Genomic DNA, 20442 nt, shown 5'->3' with positions numbered 1-20442 from the left:
TTCAGCTCTCGAGCATATTGGGAACATTATTTTAAACTCCCCTCAAGCAAAATTACATTAGATTTACTCAAGCTAAATTTTAACTTTCTTGACTTAAACAAAAGCTAGAAAATGACCTGATTTTTAAGCACAACTTGTCATGACCCACTGTTTGAACATGTTACCTTTAATAAGCCTACTACCATCTTTGAATCTTTGTTTAGATTTTGATGACGTAATTTTCAGTACGATTTCAAGTAGGTCGGACAAAATGTCCGATCAGGGTTTAGTAGAGGGCATTTTGTAAAATCGCTCGACTGTTCTGTTAGAAGCACTTGTTATACATTTTTGGAAAGCTAAGGGGTAGGGGAATCGAAATTACTATGTTTCCAATTTTTTTTTCGGACACTTTGGTGTGATTTTCGGACAAATATGACGGTCTCAGGCAAAAATCATAGGGTTAAAAATTAATGAAAATTTTAGCTCGAGAAAACTGAGACCTGTTGTATATTTTTGGAAAGCTCTCAAAAAATTAAGATTAGAGATATATTGCAAGTATAGGTGATTTCAGTACCTAACTCGAGATATCGAGCTTCAAAAAGTGCAAAAACTGGACAAAATAGCTGTTTCTGGCTGAAAAACACGGTTTTCAAGGGCTAATAACATCAAGCATAATTCAATTGTCAATAAAACTGATTTTTGCAACCAAAATTTTCTATTTATTTTTTCCCTACAACCCTTCCCTGTCCCCCAATCAACAATCAATGATGAATTTATTGCGTTATGCATTTTCGCTAAAACGCTATATTTTCTGACTGATTTTTTCCATTTTTCTCATCGCATTGCTATCTAACTTTCATCATCAGGTAGGTCCATTCAGCATCTAGCTTGTTAGCTTTAAAATAGTTCTAGATCAATAAAATACCTTTGGAATTATATTTTTGACATTAACAACCAGGCCATATTTTAGAAAGGCAAGGCAGCGTCCGTTGGTGGCCAAAAAGGGCACTTTTCCAGTGTTTTTCCACTAAAAAGGCTCTTTTTACCAATATTTTAGTAGCTCCAAGAGGGGCAGCGTCCGACAAGCGGACGCTTAAAGGGCATGAAAAATGGCCTGACAACTGTTTTTCAAACATTTTCTTTATGTTTTACAGTAATTGAAGCTGACCTGTGACCTGTAACCTGTAACCTGCAACCTGTAACCTGCGGTTTACACTTACCGCAAACAATTCATAAATCTTTGGGGGACTTAAAACTCAGGGGGACCAAATTTTTGCCTGGGACCTAAACCCAGGCTGACGCTACATGGGATAAATTTTTTTTTTTAATTTTTGCTGTTGAAATTTAGCGACTTGAATTAAAAGCTGCAAGAAAATGACGTATGGACGAAAGGCTAATGTTGGGTTTGCATAATCTAGGAATTGTACTATAATAGTGATGGTAAATACCTAAGATAAATAACTGAGGAATATTTCTGAGGAACTTCACATTTGCATTGGAAGGAATCCGAGCTGAGAAAGCAAGAAAATAAATGTTGGTTATCCGTGTAGAGTTTAACCAATAATGAAACATAAACTTGAGGATCCGAAATTTTTAAACTAATAATAATTTGGTTTCAAAACATTGGTTGTGATAGACAATGAAGCCACAACGCCAAAATTTTGACAACTTATTTTGTGAATACCGTGTCAAATCTTGATTTAAAAACTTCAGGTTCCAGTCTTCCCACAAATTCTGAGATGAATTTGGTGAAAACAAATCTTTTTTTATTTCAGTGATGTAAAGCCTGACTTTGTCACAAACAACCATGTAGTAGAAAATTACATATGTAGACAGCATAAATGCTTCTAAACTCGGCTTTGAACTCCCTAAAAGACAAAAGAATCTGAAAGAATGCTTATATGTATAAATTTAAAATGAATTTTTCTTTTTAGAAAAAAACAAGCATAAGTCAAAAACCGAAAATAACAAACCTTATACATAAAAATTCTTATATATAATATATTATGTCAAGACAGGGGACGCCACAACGCCCAAATGGAGGAGCACCACAAGGAAAAATACAACCATTTAAGCTTGTTTTACTCGGTAAGTCTTGTTGGACTCTCATAATGATGATGGACTCTCCAGTTGATTCCCATGTAGTTGATTTTTTGTGCATGTCAGGTATTGAAGTTAGGCCAACAACCTGCATTGTATGTTTGTTTATGCTGTTGTCAACTTGAGCTGTGCTAAACGCAGCAGATCACGATGTGTAAACCAGCTTTACACCAAGATACCTGTCAACCCATGTCTTATCCATGTGACCCAAATTACCTTATTTTTCACACCCACATAGGCAAGCATCTGGTGTAATTATTGTATGAAATTTTAAAATGTCAAGTGCCCTTTGTCCTAAATTTCATTTCTTTGCCATTCTTTGTCACTGAAACAGACTGAAGTTATGCAATGTTACCAGATTAAAACAGAAGTACGGGCTTTCTAACAAATAAGTTTAAAATGTACAGTTTGAAAACATAACTGGAAATTTTACTCTGTCTCTCTTATAATTTGAGACTAATTTTAACCTCTTCTTACCTACCAGGTGAATCGGCTGTTGGAAAATCCAGTTTAGTATTACGGTTTGTTAAAGGACAGTTTCACGAATATCAAGAAAGTACAATTGGAGGTTTGTAACAAACAGCACATCTATATTTTTCCATGAGGACCAATTTTGCAATACTGATAAAGATAAAATAGTTTTAAAAAAATGCAACATTATCGAATATTAAAATTAGGAAAAGTGATTAATGTTGCATAATCTCCCTGGATTCTGGGGGAGGGTTGAGGATTTTCAGATTTTTAAAAAAAGGTAGGGGTTGGGTTGAGGAAAAATTTCCAGTGGGGGTAAACCTATGTAGTTGGGGTGAATTTTTCAGGGGGGTTAGAGGGGTCTTGCCCACTATGTGTTGGAAAAATTTGGAAAATTTTTTCTTGCCACCCACAGCACTCGCAAATTTTACTCAAAATTTGCTTTCTAATCTACAGTCGACCATTTTAAACGTATGCTTGCATGTGCTTTAGCCTCTAATTCATGGTTAGATTTGTGCTATATTATGTGACATGGCATCTTTTTATGACATTTTTTTCTCCTTTTCTACAGCTGCATTTTTAACACAGACAGTATGTTTCGATGACACCACCGTCAAATTTGAGATTTGGGATACAGCAGGACAAGAAAGATACCACAGTCTAGCGCCAATGTATTATCGTGGATCACAGGCTGCAATTGTCGTATATGATATCACGAATCCAGTAATTTTGATTATATTTTCTATACCAAGTATAACACATGGAAAATTATTAGAGTTTGATGGCTAACCATGTCCAATGTGCGTAGTATATGCACCCCCCCATACAAGGGGAGGTTTTGTTGATTTCAGTTTCGAATCTTTAGGTGGCAACTGATTTTTTAAGGTGGGTCTAACGTGATTTTGTAGTAAAATTGATCATCATCACTCTCTTTTTCCATTTTAATTTTTCGATTTTCAATCTCAAAAGATAGCCATCAAAGCCTTATTCTTTTTACTGGGCCACCTGGCACTAAACTTATCCTTTAAGACCTTTAAGAGTGTTCTACAAATTGTAAAAATGACCTCCCTTCTGTAATAATTTCAGGAATACTATTGCCCTGACTTTGTCATTTTTCAGACCAACACCTAAATGGATATAATCCAAAGTTTTAGTACAAATTCTTTTCCAAAGTTGAGATACTTTGATTTGAAATTTGTACAAATAGAAATACAAGTCAATACAAGTCTTCAAACCATCTTCATGTTGAATTTCCATTGGTTTTAAGCAAAGAAAATTTCAAAATGAAGTTATCTATCCAAAATTATACATTAACGTACTGCTCTTCAACCTTAGGAGTCATTCACACGAGCGAAAAATTGGGTCAAAGAATTACACAGGCAAGCAAGTGCTAATATCGTAATATCTCTGGCTGGAAATAAAGCTGATCTTGGAAATAAAAGAATGGTCGAATATGATGTAAGATGGCTTTATTTTTTTTGCTGACTTTTAAGATGTTGGATTTGATTTTGTAGAAATATCAGATGATATAAGTTAATATGATGATCTTTTTTATAATACCTTCTTGCTCTCTTCGTCATCAGATGATGCTTTTAGAAATAGATTTAGCTTACCCTCCAATAATTATTGATTTCATTCATGACAACAAGTTCAGTTCTCCTGTATTTTGTTGTCAACCAGAAAAACAATTGATTGATTGATTGATCAACGATTGATTGATTGATTGATTGATTGATTGATTGATCAACGATTAATTGATTGATTGATCAACGATTGATTGATTGATTGATCAACGATTGATTGATTGATTGATTGATTGATTTTTTTAATGGACAGTTTTAATTTTATTTTATTTTATAGGAAGCACAAGCATACGCAGAGGAAAACGGTCTACTGTTCATGGAAACGTCTGCAAAAACGGCTATGAACGTCAATGATCTGTTCTTAGCTATTGGTATGTGCATTGAAAAAAATCATTTTCTCAAAGATTCTTTTTTTACGTCGAAAACTCTCAAATTTGCTTTCTTCGATTAATTTCATTGCCAAGTTTAATTTTCGTAAGCCGCTAAACTTTGACATTTGGCCTTATGGTCTATTTTAATTTTCTTTTTTTTTCTACAGCCAAAAAATTACCCAAAAATACAGATTCACAAGGTGGTGGCGGCCAACGGGCGGGAGGACCTGGTATCGCCCTAAACGAACAAACGGAACAGCAAAAGTCTGGTTGTTGCAAGTAAAAAAGGAGATGAAAACAATTGTGGTTTGTTTTTACTGCTTTGCTACTGCTGCTGAATCTATTTTTCTTGTATCATATTAATATAAATATTATTAAGAGATCGAATATCGAGTAAAAAAAGATCAACACCATACCACGATGACTTGGTCGTTATCATTTAAGCTTTCTTGATAGACTATAGAAAGGGCAGAAAAAATCGGAAACCGGACTTGGATAAAATGCCATTATAGATATCAATTCAATTACACATGTTTCAAGATTTTTAGTAACTTTAACAGTCATTATATTCAAGAACAGCCTTTTTCCCTAAACGATATTACATGCGCTGATAATGTTTCTTGTCCATAAAGGGTATGCGTTTTTTTGTAAAAGGTATTTAGTGTTTTAGAGGTTATTGTTTTTTATACAAAAACTAACAATTCCATTTTTTTTGTTGAGTCAGTCCCTTTTTTTAAAGGACAAAAAATTTAAAAGTTGGTAAACATTCCCAAAATTTCATCCACACAATCATAGAAATTACTTATATTACTTTTAGTATTAGTATATTATTTTTGTTGTTTTTTGTTTCTTTGTCAATTTGTTTTCATAATTTTATTTTAAGATTTTTTTTTCAGAAATTAAGTTTTCTCGCTCCCTTGTCATGTAAGGACTTCAATGGCATAAGCGCATTCATCCCTTAACTAAGTACGCCCCCAACTAAATAACAACAAAAGTATAACATGTATAAAAAAAGTTGTTTTATATATATTGCCATTTTTGAAATGTTATTTTTCGTTGCTTACCTGTTGTTTTTTCTATAGCTACATTTGTTTTATTTTTGTTTGTGCCTAATTTTAATGACAAAGAACTTAGAAACTATTAGATCAATGAATGTTAATTCGATTTGAAATTCTAACGAAACTGTGTATAGTTGATTAAAGTCAATAATTGATATATAAAAAGGGATGAAAGAATCTTAAATCTACTGTCAATAAATCCTACAGACAATAAAACAAAACAAAATAGCCTATTGATCTTTTAGTTTTCATTCTTAATTATTCTGATTCTGCACTGCTTAGTTTAGCGCTATTAGGATAAAGGAAATATAAAAGTTGTAGCTTAAGGCCATGTTGATGGCTAACTGTGATTTAGACCTTAACTTTTAATTCTACTTACACGCATGTGGACCTATAGATTTAGAATATCTGGGGACGATAATCAGGGGGGGGTCGGTAGTAAAATCTCAGACATATATGAGTAGTAAAAGGATTTTTACGAATTTTTACAAACCACCACCCAGACTCTTGGAAGAGGTATTTTACTACCCTGGTAGTAAAAGTTTTTGGGACAATTTGTCATAGAGACCACCAATTTTTTGGTTGCTTTTCAGAATGATTTTACAAAAAAAGCTAAAAAATGATTATTTCTGTGACACATTTTTCACTTAGTGCAAAAATTAATGTTTTGCCCTTAGAATTCAAATGTTTTTTATATTGACAAAAAATTCGAGAATTTTTTGTTTACAGCAAACAACTTTCCAACAGAAAATTTTTTCAAATTATAAAAATTTTCAGATTTTTTCATAAAAGTCATCTAAAAAATTAAAAGAATTACAAAATTAGCAAAAATTTGCTAATTTTACCAGTTTTAACTACCCAGGTAGTTATTTTTTTTCAACATTTAACACATAGATACCACCCATTTTAGTATTTAACTACCCTGGGTAGTAAAAGTCTTTTTCAATTTTTCGTCACACCACCACCGTAGTAAACGTCATTATGTCTGAGATTTTACTACCGACCCCCCCCCCTGCGATAATATGCACAAACTTTTGATTTTGACATTGATATTCGAGAGTGATTTTTATATGCCTGTCAATATAATAAGCCTTCCAACAGAATTCAAGTGGGATTCAAACTTTTGCACAAAGAGATAGAAAGATCCTTTTTTATAGGGTGGCAATTATTTTTTAACCTTTTCAAATATTATGTTTTTTTTGTGCCGTGAATCAATTGTAATTTAAGAGAAAATCAATAAAATCGTCAATTTTCTTCTATTTATTATTGTGTCATTTTCTTGATTTTCAATCCTAAATTTTTAGTTGTTAGAGGGATGACAGTCCACCATTTCTTTCGTAAGATCATGGAGGTAATAAAGATATAGATTGAGAGAAAACGTCTCGGTAATGATCTAAATGGTCGTTGAAATCTTTTATAAATCTATTCAAAGCGGCTTTTCTTTGATGTACCATCATTGGAAGAAAAAAACATCAATTTATAACTTTATAAGAACAGAACGAGACTATTTGGTTGATTTTGAAAAACTTAATTTTGCCGAAAATCCTTGTTAAAATGCGATTCGAAATAGTTTCAACTGATGTAACACTAACAGAGTATATTATTTTCAAAAGGACACATTTTTGGGCTGGCATTTTGTTAACATTGAGAGTTGCATAACATTATCATTGGAAGTTTGTTATCTTAAAATCTTCACGTCTAAGTAGGCAGCGGTTTTCATACTCTGACAAAATGATCGATACAAGGTTCCTAATCGTAACACGTAAGTCTTTTTTAAATCTATCGATGGCTTTATGGGCAGCTTCCCCTAGAAGTTTGGAGTATTGTGCTTATTATGTGAAGTTTTTTTCAATTTTTCATGACAAGGCTATTATATTTCAAGATACTTGTTAAAAATGTAATGTCTTTTCATTCATCTTAAATATTCCCACAAGTATACCCAAAATTATTATCCATATAGCGGTCATTAAGTAAGCCATTAAAGATTCGAGCGGCGGGCGGTATTGAAAGGTTCTATAACTCAAATAGTCATACCCGCGCTGAGAAAACTAAGGCGTCGTGCTTCAGAGGGCTGAAATATCATTAACCGCCCTGGGCGATAACGTCATTTGCGGCCCGCTCGGAACTTTATTGAAGTCGTTGCATTGAAGCGGTGAGACTAAACCGACGTCAGAAAAAAATACTTTTTGGTCATTTGCGGCCCGCTCGCAAGGGTACTCAAAACTTGTTGAAGTCACTGCATTGAAGCGAAAAGACTTGGCTGACGCTAGAAAAAAATGTTGTTTGAATTTACGATATGGATAATAATAGTAATAGCGTTAAGCTTTCGTTCGTAGTTGTAATTAATTCTGCCCTTGCAGTTTGATTATTAGCCCTCTAGTGCCATTTGCGCCCCCCGCTTAGCGTCGGGCCCAAATGGCACTCTCGGGCTAATAATCAAACTGCACGGGCAGAAAATAACAACAACGACCTCAAACTGAACGCTATTGGTATATTAATCATCTTATTCCCAAAGCAACCAAACAGCTGTTTGCTTCCGATGATAAATCAGAATAGAACAAAAGGCATTGACTCTCCATCTATATTTTTATTACCTCCATGGTAAGATATTTTTCACCAGGTTATAGGGTGAGATCTGACTTATGGGCCCATTTCTTTTTTTTTTTTACGTCGAAAAATTTCGAATATTCCTAACTTGAGTTTTATTAGACTAGTAAACTAATCGGTTATTATTTATTGCCTTATAATAAAACTGTCAATCAAATAATGTAAACGCTAATTAAATATTCAGCGCGCGTGAGAGAAAAGGAAAATAACCGACTAGAAGCTACTTCCAACGCCTTTTTTTCTTCACCTAAAATCGTAAGGAGAGACATACAGATTTCTGTATGTCTGACCCGTGCGGGATTGCATTTATTTTTTTTTCTGTTTATTGTGTTTTTGGAAATACTCATTTATTTATATATTCCCATGTTCAATGTTACTATGAAATATCATTTAGTCAAAAAAGTTGGCTGGATTCTCAAAAACCTAAAAAAAGTTGTAAAATTAAACAACGTTTTTGGAGGGAAGAAGCTTCTAGTCGTTGAAATTCAGAAAAGAGACGCAACTTCACCCCTTCGATTCTTTTTATTTGGAGCTTGATTTTTTGTGTATGGGTCTGTTTTCAACGACTAGTTTACTAGTCTAGAGTTTTATTTGAAAGCCTAAAAGTGTTTTTATTTTCACCATTTTTTTGACACTATTCTTGAATAGAAAGAGTTTGTACTTTAGTAAGTGAATTTGTTAAAATCATCCAAATATTGGAATTTCCGGGTATTTGAAAATTTTGTAGGAAACACCTCACCAAAATCCGGGATTTTCATCTCGTTATTTGCGTAAATGCGGGTGACGTCTAGTATAGTATAGTCTAAAAATTGTGAAGCCTGTGTCTTTTTTTTAATAAAATATTTTACATACAGATATAAATCATAAACATAGAAAATCAGAAAAAAAAGTCAAAATTGAAATCTGGAAATCTAGTCAAATGTGTCAATTCGTCAATACCCCCACTTGGAAAGTTGTCAAATAAAGGAAATAAACTACAAAACACACACACTGAAGGAAAATTTCATAACTCAAGGAGGCTTTTCCCAAGTTGGGGCAGGTAACGGCATTATTATTTTGTTGCAAATAACTGTATCTGTATAAGATAACCGCAACTATGATATGTCATAAAGAAAAAGTAGATAAAATGTCAAGTATGTTTTTGTAATCAGACTGCAGTACTGTTGTAAACCATTGGTTTTGAGTTCAAGTTTAAGGTTTCATCAATACTGACGTTGTCATAGGAACGAGGGTCCAGGCTCTCGTACGATTTTTCTTTCACGTGTTTAGCATCAAGGACAGGAACAATATCACGAAAATCAATCCAAAAAGTTAACATGAAAAGCATCTTAAGAATAGCAAAAGTCCATTCGGAAACCTGCGCAACATTGTACTCTAAATATCGCATTTCTACAGATGGTATAATGAAAACAGCAAAGAGAAAACCAGTGATAAAAAGTCCAAAACTGCATATAAGACGAAAGATAAAAAGTCCATTGTGGTCTTTATAAGATATGCGGGCTTGAAGACAACAGTAAACAAATGTTCCGAAAAAGTATCCGGTCGCCCCGAAAAAATGAATCGGTTTATGACTCGATAGTTGGAATGAAATTGCCATAAATTTACCAGTAATTAGTATAAATGCTGTGATAATCGAGGCAAGGTTTGCACAATCTCGATCGACGTAGAAATTGCGGACTTGTAGATACCGGATGATGAAAATCAACAAACTGACACATCCACTTAGAATCATACCGAATGTAAAATAACTGCTTTGTGGTTTACAGTCGCCAACATCAGATATGTAAGGTGGGAAGTTCGTATGTAGAGTACAGTTCCGACCAGGATTTTCAACTTCTCGTTCGTAAGTCGCTACGATGTAGGCAACTATAACAGTTATAACTGATATTGAAACTGTAACCAAAGGTAAAGCCATTATGATTCGTCTATATCGTATCAAGGAGGGTTCGGTTTGATTGATATCTCTGCTGACATGATTTGACATCTTTTTAATTTCCTTTTTCCGATCGTTTGAAATTTTAATGTTGTATGTGCCAATTTTTCAGTGTCAGGTCGCGTGTAGAAAACTTTCCAGTTGTTTGTCCTTGAATCAGCGTCTACAACTTCGTCCTGTTCAAATCACTCATGTATTTTTCTTCTTGAAACAAATCCATGTTATAACATTTCGTCCTCTCCTCTAAAAAGCTATCAATGTACCAACATAACACGATCTCCTTCTTGTTTGATTTTTTCGAGATTCGACTTGTTTATTTTTTACCAACCAAAACTTCTTTCAAAAACTTTTTAAATGGTTTCGTATTTTGTATATTTGCATATTATGTTTACTTGCTAAAGAGAGCAGATTTTTGTTAATGATTTCTCAACCACAGAGGAACACCCAAAGTTTGTTTTTGCAATTATAGAAAAGCATCTTTAGGTTTTCCTCTGATCCTTGGAGTAAAGATTCACCACTTGGCATTATAAGATCACGAATTTTTCCGACACACTGTAAACAAAATAAAAAACGCTTCTATTTCAAATACCCCTGCATCAGCAAAAGTATTCAAATTATCCTCAATTAACAAGAAGCAAGGCGTTACAAGGGCTATTAAACTCAACTTTTCGAGGGCATTTATCAATTTATGGTATATTTTCTATAGTGTGCATTAAAAAAATCTGTAAAATTTACAAAGTGATTAAAATTTCATCTAAAATAATTAAAACGTAATAACCAAAAAATTATAAAAAATATTAGTCTATCTGTCCAGTCTACCCTGTTTTCTTTATAAGAATATCCAGAATTTTTGAAGTCTTTGAATGTTCTTAACATTATCAATTCTATACCTGCTAAAGTAATCCATAACTAAAATTGAAATATTCAAGTAATACTTCTATTGCTTTCCCACAATGCTTTTCGCTTCTTGCGTGCTAACCATATCAAAGAGTAGCATTTTACAGCAAATGGTTTCCGCTGAGCCATCATTAATCATTCCCCATTAATTAATCCATTCAATTACTCCTTTGACCCATTGTCATAATAAGTAATTTAATCAATAGAAAGCCATTATCGATGCTAAGTAATTAATGCAATATATATGTCAGCAGAAAGTTCGTCACGAAGTGGTTTAGACGTGCGACGTCATTATATAGAGAGACGTAATACAGTATTTTAATCTCTGGCGATCTTCTTCGAGAATCTAAAAATAAAAATGGTATCATCGTCAACATTTATCGACATCACTTTGATGGCATGAAGAATACCCAAGCTCTGATTAGTCTACAACAATGTTTTTCATCCGCAGACAATAGGTTTGCAGCTCGACAGCATGCACGACTGAGATATAGGCTTTCAAAATTGCACTCTTTAGTAGAAAAAAAAATCGTTAAGATTTGTAACCTTACAATGAATTTTTTTTAACTTTTCGCTGACATTAAGTGCTTTTTGACTATCTTGAAAACACACCCTACCGCTGATGCTGTCGTCATTTTGCCTAGCTGCCCCTAGCTGAGTCTCTATTCCATCTAATGGAGAGAATAGTCGGAAGTGTATCACACACTTATAAATCTTACCCTAAGAAGATTATGATGTGTTTTAGGGTCAGACGTACCTTCTTGAGTGAAGTTTATGTAAAGTTGATCTTCGTCTTGCTACAAGAGAAAATAGTTAGGTAGGAGTAGAAGCTAAAGAGATAAATTGAATCTGCATTCATCAGAAGAATATGTCACTTCGTTGTTACAGAATTTCCATCTCTGGTTTTTCATCTCCAAATGGTCACGTGATCAGTAAAAAGTAAGTATATTCATCTGGTGGCTGTCGGCGGAGCCGGGAGTGAGGGAGTCTATCCCCTTTTCTATTTACGCTAGACCTGGGAGATCGAATGCTGAGGTGGAGCGCCACACCTACTCTCAGCTCCCATTAACTTACCGCTTAGATCAGATTACCCAATCTAAGCTACTCATCCGCTGAGTTGGCGGTGACCGGGGATCGAACCCACAACCCTGAGATTGTAAGGTGAATGCTCTACCGACTGAGCTACCCAGCCATGTGATCAATGCGAATTCAAATGGTCACGTGATCAATGCGAATTCAAATGGTCACGTGATCAATGCGAATTCAAATGGTCATGTGATCAATGCAAACTTCAAAAAGTCTGATCTTTAAAATTTAAGGATTGCTTTTAAACAAAAGTGTTCGTTTTTATGAAAAATAAGAAATTAAGTATATAAAGACTTTTGAAAACTCCAGCCTGTAGACATCGAAAATAATTTTTTTTACCAGTTGCAGCTTTTTCTTTCATTTCCGTGAACAATGTAGCCATTCCGTCATCTCCAACAGAAAGTGCTGCTGGTGATTTCTTCTTATTCTCCACGACTTTCACGCTTGTTGAATTGCTCATATTTGACACTTTCCCAGAAACCATTGCAGCATGTTTGAGTACATTCTCTGATTTCTTTTTAGCATCAGTAGTTATATTACTAGATGTACTGGAATTGGTTTTCGATGTCAACAGCTTGCCCACTGATTGATCTAGAATAGCTAGCGTCTCATTTATATGGACCTTGCTTTTGACCACAGCATCCCCAATGGAGGAGAAAGTGGTTGTATTCTTCGAATTTGAAGAAATAAAGTCTTTAGTTTGGTTCGAATTTTTAATCTCTGGTACTGAATTATTTAATTTGCTTAATCCAGCATTGAGTAGATTGCTTTTGGATGCCGCATTTTCGTTTTTAGTTAAATGGTTGACTTCTTCTTCAGCTTTGCGACTAAGTTCGGTAAGAGGTTTCGAATCTTTGAGAAAATCATTATCTGAGATGGTACTGTCGGCTACATCGTTTTCGGTGACTTTCATGCTGTCTTCTTTACGTTCTGAAGCACCTGTGGAAAAATGATTTAATATCCAACTCGGGTAAATTAATGCGTGTCCAAATTTTCGTTAATTCTTCGGACCCATCATCACCCCTCCTAGCATAATAAATTATACCTTTAAAGAAGCGCATTACGATGTAGAACATGAAAATCGGTGTTACTTAAATTTAGGTTTGGCCAATTTTGCGAAAAACCGCAAAAACCAAAAAATGCTGACGTCAGCAAAACTTGTTTTTTAAATAACTCCAGTTTGGCTAATGGTATAAACATGAAATTTGGACCAAAGTTGCATATCAGTAATAAAAACATTTTTACATAATCATTTTTTTCAAATTTTGCTGATGTCAGCAGAAATCAGCAAAATACGAAAATTTGCAATAAAGTGCAGACATCAGCAAAATTTCAAAAACATTTTTTTTCAAAATGATCTTTTTAATAATGTGCAACTTTGGTCCAAATTTCATGTTTATACCATTAGCCAAACTTGAGTTATTTAAAAAACAAGTTTTGCTGACGTCAGCATTTTTTGGTTTTTGCGGTTTTTCGCAAAATTGGCAAAACCTAAATTTAAGTAACACCGATTTTCATGTTCTACATCGTAATGTGCTTCTTTAAAGGTATAAGTTATTATGCTAGGAGGGGTGATGATGGGTCCGAAAAATTAACGAAAATTTGGACACGCATTAATTTATCCGAGAATACAGTGAACTCTCTCTTATTCGATTTTCAAGGGACAAAGAATCTTCTTCTAATTAGAGAAAGATTCGAATTACAGAGAGCATTTTATACCACTTTTATTCCAGCTGAAGTGACCGACGATTTAAATCGAATCATAGAAAGATTCGAATAATAGAAATTCGAATTAGAGAGAGGTAACTGTACTCGAATACTTTTACAGATCAAAGAATCCTACCCTACTGGAAAGAGGCCGAAAGGAAAGAGTGCACCCAAAGACAAGAGCGCCAAATTACCCCTCAGATACTACGATACTAAATCAAGAAAAATATGACATATCAACGTTAGGTAAATGTAAAATCAAATTGGCGAAAGTCTTATTATGATTTAAAGGGTACGCTATCTTGAATCGCAAGTGAAGTATCGGATACTGTATAATAGAACCAAGATTGAATCTCGCATTTAGTGATTAGTAATAAGTAATTAGTGTGCTCACATACTTTGTGTCCCAAAAAAAGCGGAAAACGAAAAAATATAAATCTTAATTATTCTAAGCTCGGTTTAGATAATGAGTTTTGAGGATTTTACTTCTATTTAAAAATTTGTCCGCTTTTTTTGGGACACATTTTATGTCAGTGCTTGATTTGTCGATTCCAGTCTATGGTATAATAAAAAAGACTCGGACGGCACATGGTCACACGAAATCTTTCAAAAAGGCCCACAAGCGCAAATCTACAAAAAATATTAACTTACTAGACTGAAGTGATCTAGCTTTAGTTTCTTCCAGTTGTATTTCTTTGGTTGCAATCATAGCTGCTAGTTTGAGGTTTTTGATGAGTAAACTTTTGATGGCATTGTTTCTTGCTTTTCGTGGACTATGCTCGTCTGCAGTGCTGGTTGATTTCTTGGCTTGTTCGTCCTCCAGTTGAACGATCTTTTTACTGTTGGGTAAAAAATAGAAAGCCTTCATGCAATATTCTTAGTTTGGTGTGCCGACTCGACAACTCTCATTCAATCTTGAACGAAACCTTGATTTTTTTAATAAAGACTGATGTACATGAGAGAATTGCAATAGGTTCATTTTCCTCTAAGCTTTCATCTTCTTCTAAATTGTTATCATCAGATTAATGAGACATGGATGTAACAAAACCTTGATCGATCGGTGCATGCGCCGAATTTTTTAACAATAACAACTTCGACAACGTGTTTAAATGTCAACACCTGATACTGACAACAATACACCATTGACATAAAAGTGTCAAAATCTATTTTTCATCAGAAACTTGAGAGCTTTTATCATCATGTTAAACTAACAGGTAAGTTGTCTTACTCGAGTAACTTTAGACGTTGTCTCAACATTACTAGTTTCTTATTGTGGTCATTCTGTTGATCTTGGTGAACTTTTTGGGCATTCTTCGTTGCAGCCAAACTCAAATGAGCGCTTCCAACCTTAGACGTACCTAAAGGAAAGGAGATTGAAATAGTAAATACCATTATTTGCTAGAGTTTCTGCACCTGGCACTGACTATTTACTGAATGAACTCCAATGTAGCTCACTAGACAAATTTTTGAAAAAAACAGAACATTCTTTAGATAACTTGGAGTTTCGTCATGAGGTGGAAATAGCTTTCCAGCGGTGTACGGAGAAATTGGTGACAACAGCAGTCTATGCTCGCTAAACCAAGTCGCACTGTTGAGTCCTGGGAAGAACGAAACACGTGTCTGCGGATAGACGTGTCTACGGAGAAATTGTTAGAAGACTAAAGTGTCAACTTTTTTGAGACAGACTTCAAATACCTAAATAAATAGATAGACTGATCGTGGATGGAATTTTGTTAATTTTTTAAAAATTTTTGAATGCTCTGTGGCACAACCCCATTGGTCGCCAAAGATATTTCTTTGGGTACATTTTAAGAAACGGTGAATTTTAGTTAACTTTGCTGTTGAAATTCCTTTTTGGGTTATTTTTAGGACAACGTTTCATACCTTGCTTATCAGAAGCATGCTGATGTACAACTGTATGTTGAATTTGGGGTAGCGAGTCTTGTTGAGGTGTTTGAGACAAAGCTGATCCAGTAGGTTGCTGATTGGCTGTTTGTGTTTGACCACCCAGGGCGTCGTTCAGATTGGTCAATTGTTGTGGTGAATCAGGATACTGGTTGGCCATCTGGTTGTTCGTCTAGAATGAAAAAAAAGGAACCAAAGTTGAGACTAAGTTCACGCGTTCACGCGTTATAGTTTCAATTTGAGCATGATGAAATGAGCCTTAATTAGAGAGCTCTTAATTAGATCGGACCGAACCATTCATATAAAAGTTTCAAATACTGAACGAAACATTAATATCTCTAGACATCCAACAAGGTTAACCATGACCCAACGAGGGTTAATGTTTTGAAATCTACCTGTGTCGCAAACCCATCAGCGCCATTCCACTGGCCGCCCATACCACCAGTGTTAGATGTACCAACGCCCATTGATGGCATTCCATCCATTTGCATTGCATTGCCCATCATATCATTCCCACCTCCGCCCACTGCATTTCCATTTCCGCCCATTCCGTTTCCACCCATTGTAAAGGATGATGAGTCGGAATCGATTCCGCCCTCTAACATCTTTTCAAGCTTTTCATCAGCTGTATCCAGTTGACTCAACTCTTTTGATAACAAATCTATGAGTAAGTAAAGAAAAAATAAGTGGAAAAGGTTTCGCAATGTGACGGAAAAGTGTGAAACTTTTAGTTTATCAGTTTGTAATATAAATCGATGTCGGACAACATAACCGAAGAATAAATTAATATGGGACCCAAAAACAAAAACTTCCTAATACGGAGCATTGAAGAGACAAACCTTGAACGCCTTCCAGCTTAGATCCAATATCCTCTTTAGTATCTCCGCCAGTTTGATGTTTCCCTTGTTGTTCTTGAGCCTTAGTTCTAGAGCCTGCATCCCCTGCAGAAGAATCCCCCATCGTGTAACCACTGTTAAGTAATTTATCAATGTCCGAATTCCCTCCTTTGAAAGCATCCATGGAAGAGAAATCCGGTTGTGATGCAAAGGATGAGGATGTACTATCACCAAGATTGACACTGCTTTCGAACTTTTTACCTATCCGAGATAGAAAGTTAATGTTCAAAAAGATTAGAAATCATGTTCACGACCAAATTGCCATAAAGAATTGTTTCTTACAGTTAACCTTTCGTCATACGGCGCTTTCGTAATAGCGAGCTTATGTAGTGGACTTTTGAGAACGGTGGCTTAACTGAAGCAATTTTGAATAGTACACAGTTGTAACCCGCAAAATCGAGGACGACAAAAGTGCTTGTTTACCGTCGTCCTCAGTTGAACAGGGTCTAGGCAGATTAGAAGCTAACCGTCTCCGTCGCAGAAAACTCAGATACAAAAACTCGCTAATATGTTATTTGCAAGGACTATTAGGAGATCTTGGAAACCAACAAGTGAAGGAAAATTTTATGTTTCTTACCTAGAGGGTCTTCATTAAAGGCAGACAGGATATCTTCGCCGCCAGCCCCACCATTACCACCGCCATCAGCCATTGGCGCACTTTCACTCCCGCCAACACCACCACCAAGGTCTGATGGATCTGAATTAAAACTTCCTGTGAATCTGATGAAGTAGATCGTATTGTTATTTCAGTGTGCGCATTACCAAGGCAACAGAGAACGCTGTCAACGTTCATTTAATGTTAGATTGGTGTTACATAGGTAAAGGGCAAAATTCATGAAAGATTTTGTTATATGACAACCTCATACTACCTGTGTGTGTATCCAAGACTTGTTTACATAAGTAAGCATTCCTAGAAAAACTGACGAAACGCTGGGAACGAGATTGGTTCTACTCAAAAATACTTGAGATAGTGCGCTGCCCACTCTTGAAACTTGGAACACCCGCCAATCCTCTAGTCTGAATCACAGACCTACAAAAACGCAGGTAGTATAAGAAGCACGAATCCGTTAGTGGATGCAAGCAGCCTACTAGACCTCTTTATTACAGTGTAAGATTAGAATTATAATCTGACTGGAATCATATATGGTTTTCGATGCGTGAAATACCACAACTTACCCATTCATTGATGGTAAACCACCACCATTTTCACCCTCCGCATTTGGTTGTTGTGAACTTAATTGAACTCCTTCACTTTGTCCTCCTTGAGCTCCAGCATCACCATCTTCAAGGCTTGAAGTATCTTGGTTGATCAAAGATGATATGGTGTTGGAAAGACCACTGTCTAAAATAGTCAGATTGAAATGATTAACTTGAAAATGTTGTTTAAAATGCTCAAAATTATAACAAGTGACTTTGTATGGTTACTATATGAAATTTTTTCATCTTCTTCTTCTTTTAGCCTTTACTGTACTGTATCCGGAAAAGTTTCCTGTTTGATTATATGTGACAAATCATATATTTTTCTCCATTGACAGTGATGGAAGAATAATTCTCTAACTACCTTGACTGTTACTCTGGCCATCGGTGGCAGACCTTGCATCGCTTTGAACACCTTCATTAGCCAGACCTGCTTCATTCAACACAGCGCCACCATTCTCCTCAGTATTTCCTTGTTTGCCACCTGCGTTCATGATCGTTGCAAGTTCTTCATTTTCACTTTGGCCTAAAATGGTTTTAAGTTGATTTTTTTTTGTCTTTTCAATATCATTTCTCATAAGAAAATCAGAGTCTACTGTGAACATTAAAGTTTAGCTTTTCCTTTCGTTCCCGCTGAATGCGCCTTGAATAGAATTGGGTTTTGTTGTCACAGCGTACTAATCATACGTTTTGAAACTCATACTAACCAGGAACTGTATCATCTATGTAGAACCTCAACGAGATACTAAAAACAATCATGATAGGTTGAAGATTATAAACGTATAAATTTGCACACGGCATTTCATTACACTGGGTACATGGTAAACATGAATCTTATGAAAACAAAAAAGATTTCATACCGATGGGTTGTTCATTACCGCCAAGTCCACCTAAGCTTGCTTCACTATCTCTTGTGCTTGCTTGCTCTGCACCAGCAGGGAGGCTTCCATCCTCAAAGTTGGAGGGAGCCTCCTCAGTCATGTACGGCGACTCGTTACCACCATAATTAACAAACTGCTTTTTTACAAGCCTCTTTGGTTCATGTTTCGTCCCGTGAACAGCTAAAGAAAGAATTCACTCATAATCTTGAACACCCCTGTCTCACAACCCCGGTAAAACTTTTTTCTATAGCGGGGATAAAAATTTCGATTGAAATCTCAATGGGGATAAAAATTCTATTGTTCCAAGGTTAAAAATCCAGTTGGGATGGTTTTGGAGTGCAATTTCTAAACAATGAATTTCGAATGGGGCTGAAATTCCAGGGTATTTTCTTACCGGGATGAGGTTTTTACCTAATTTTCCAGTGGGGCTGGGCATCTTGAGAAACCTATCATATACGACCTTATGGTTCAGATATTATGTGATTAAAGGGAGTGCCATTGTCCCCCTGAATTCAACTCTCTGATAATTATGATTCAGAAATAATTAAAAAAATTCCGGCGGTGTATTTTGAATTTAAAACAAGCGTTAAAGTATTATCGAGTGAATAAAAATCCTACGAGTTGCGTTGATTTAAAATTTAAGGGCGTTTTGTCCAGTTTTGGTGAATAAATTTGGGAAGTCATTATAGGCTTTAATCATGCACGTGATTTTGATTGCTTTTCCAGACAATATTTGCTATTCGATCAATAATCAATACATTTAAATTAAAGAATTCCAATTAGTTAATAAGAAGCATAGAGAGGATTTTTGATACTTACAACAAGCCACCAAGAGAAGCAAAGAAATAAGAATTATTGTGAGCCGATTCTTCATTTTCTTTCAATTTCCTTCATTCTACCTATACAACATTTATACTTTGTTTTCGTATTAATACACCTGTTTAAAAACAAAGCAGAAAATACAGTGTGCCTGGAAAAAAGCAAAAAAAGTAAAAATTAACCCTGTATAATAATAATTTTAATACTGTCCCCAAGCCCCAAGTCACATACATAAATTATAAGGATTATTGTTCCACTTTTATCAGACACATGTAATTAATATAAATGACATCCAATTAAAATACTGTAAGCTATTAGAAAAATCACTCAGAAAACTGGGAGGCTAAGAAAAAGCCCTTTCCAGTTGCAGAAGATACACCTCGAGTTGAAAGAATGAGCTTTGCTTGATAACTAGCCAAGCGTGAAATGAAATAAAGAAATATTCGGCATGATCGAAAAAGAGTAACATTCAAATTTCATAGAATAGGAAATTTCCCGCCCGCGACTAAATATAAAGAGTATTCTTGAAAGTCACTATAATGCACCTCATAACTGACCTGAGTATCACAATGTATGAATGTATACTGTACTGTGTTATTGCAAATCCAAGTTTGATTCATCATAGACAGAAGGTCAGACATCATATTAATTTTACACCGGGGGGGGGGGGGAGGGGGGATTTTCTAATACAAGGCTGTTCCCACTTTTTCGTAGCTCACATTAGAAATCGGACCTTTCAGTTTTGTTGCCCATTACACGTTCTTTTTTATTAGAACACCTAAAACTTGGCTGAGCCTGGATGTGCTTATTTTTTTAGCAATTTTCAGCCTAAAATGTTCTTAAATGGGTTCTTAATTTTTCAGACTACTCTAAATCGACAATATCATGCAAAATAAAGAGCACTTAGAATTGGTAAAATTTGAAAAATTTTTGACTCTTGATTTTAGAAAAT

The 20442-nt window shown here is 35.1% G+C and overlaps 3 protein-coding genes across 3 annotated transcripts; 1 reads left to right on the top strand and 2 right to left on the bottom strand.

Annotated features, from left to right (window-relative positions):
• The first annotated feature begins 1913 nt into the window (after nucleotides 1–1913).
• LOC136823724 (ras-related protein Rab-5B-like) lies at nucleotides 1914–5647 on the top strand. The gene is made up of 6 exons (XM_067079896.1): nucleotides 1914–2067; nucleotides 2564–2647; nucleotides 3122–3273; nucleotides 3886–4008; nucleotides 4411–4504; nucleotides 4672–5647. The coding sequence occupies exons 1-6, from the start codon at nucleotides 1986–1988 to the stop codon at nucleotides 4785–4787; spliced, it is 651 nt and encodes a 216-aa protein (XP_066935997.1). The 5' UTR covers nucleotides 1914–1985; the 3' UTR covers nucleotides 4788–5647.
• A 3532-nt stretch (nucleotides 5648–9179) lies between these two features.
• Nucleotides 9180–10513, bottom strand: LOC136823656 (DNA damage-regulated autophagy modulator protein 1-like). The gene has a single exon (XM_067079830.1). It carries the CDS (start codon nucleotides 10151–10153, stop codon nucleotides 9317–9319), a length of 837 nt encoding a protein of 278 aa, XP_066935931.1. The 5' UTR covers nucleotides 10154–10513; the 3' UTR covers nucleotides 9180–9316.
• Nucleotides 10514–10771: 258 nt separating this feature from the next.
• Nucleotides 10772–19610, bottom strand: LOC136823627 (putative lysozyme-like protein). The gene is made up of 13 exons (XM_067079804.1): nucleotides 19491–19610; nucleotides 18651–18851; nucleotides 18155–18316; nucleotides 17770–17935; nucleotides 17171–17313; nucleotides 16537–16794; nucleotides 16093–16358; nucleotides 15677–15869; nucleotides 15021–15150; nucleotides 14444–14631; nucleotides 12425–13024; nucleotides 11757–11796; nucleotides 10772–11345 (listed from the first exon to the last, which is right to left on the bottom strand). The coding sequence occupies exons 1-13, from the start codon at nucleotides 19543–19545 to the stop codon at nucleotides 11318–11320; spliced, it is 2430 nt and encodes an 809-aa protein (XP_066935905.1). The 5' UTR covers nucleotides 19546–19610; the 3' UTR covers nucleotides 10772–11317.
• Between the last annotated feature and the right edge of the window lie 832 nt (nucleotides 19611–20442).

The sequence above is a fragment of the Clytia hemisphaerica genome, unplaced genomic scaffold (genome assembly GCF_902728285.1).
Source record: "Clytia hemisphaerica strain Z4C2 unplaced genomic scaffold, Clytia hemisphaerica genome assembly, whole genome shotgun sequence".
NCBI classification, from domain to species: domain Eukaryota; kingdom Metazoa; phylum Cnidaria; class Hydrozoa; order Leptothecata; family Clytiidae; genus Clytia; species Clytia hemisphaerica.
The sequence above is the reverse complement of the archived record's forward strand: the minus strand, read 5'-3'. Positions and strand labels throughout refer to the sequence as shown.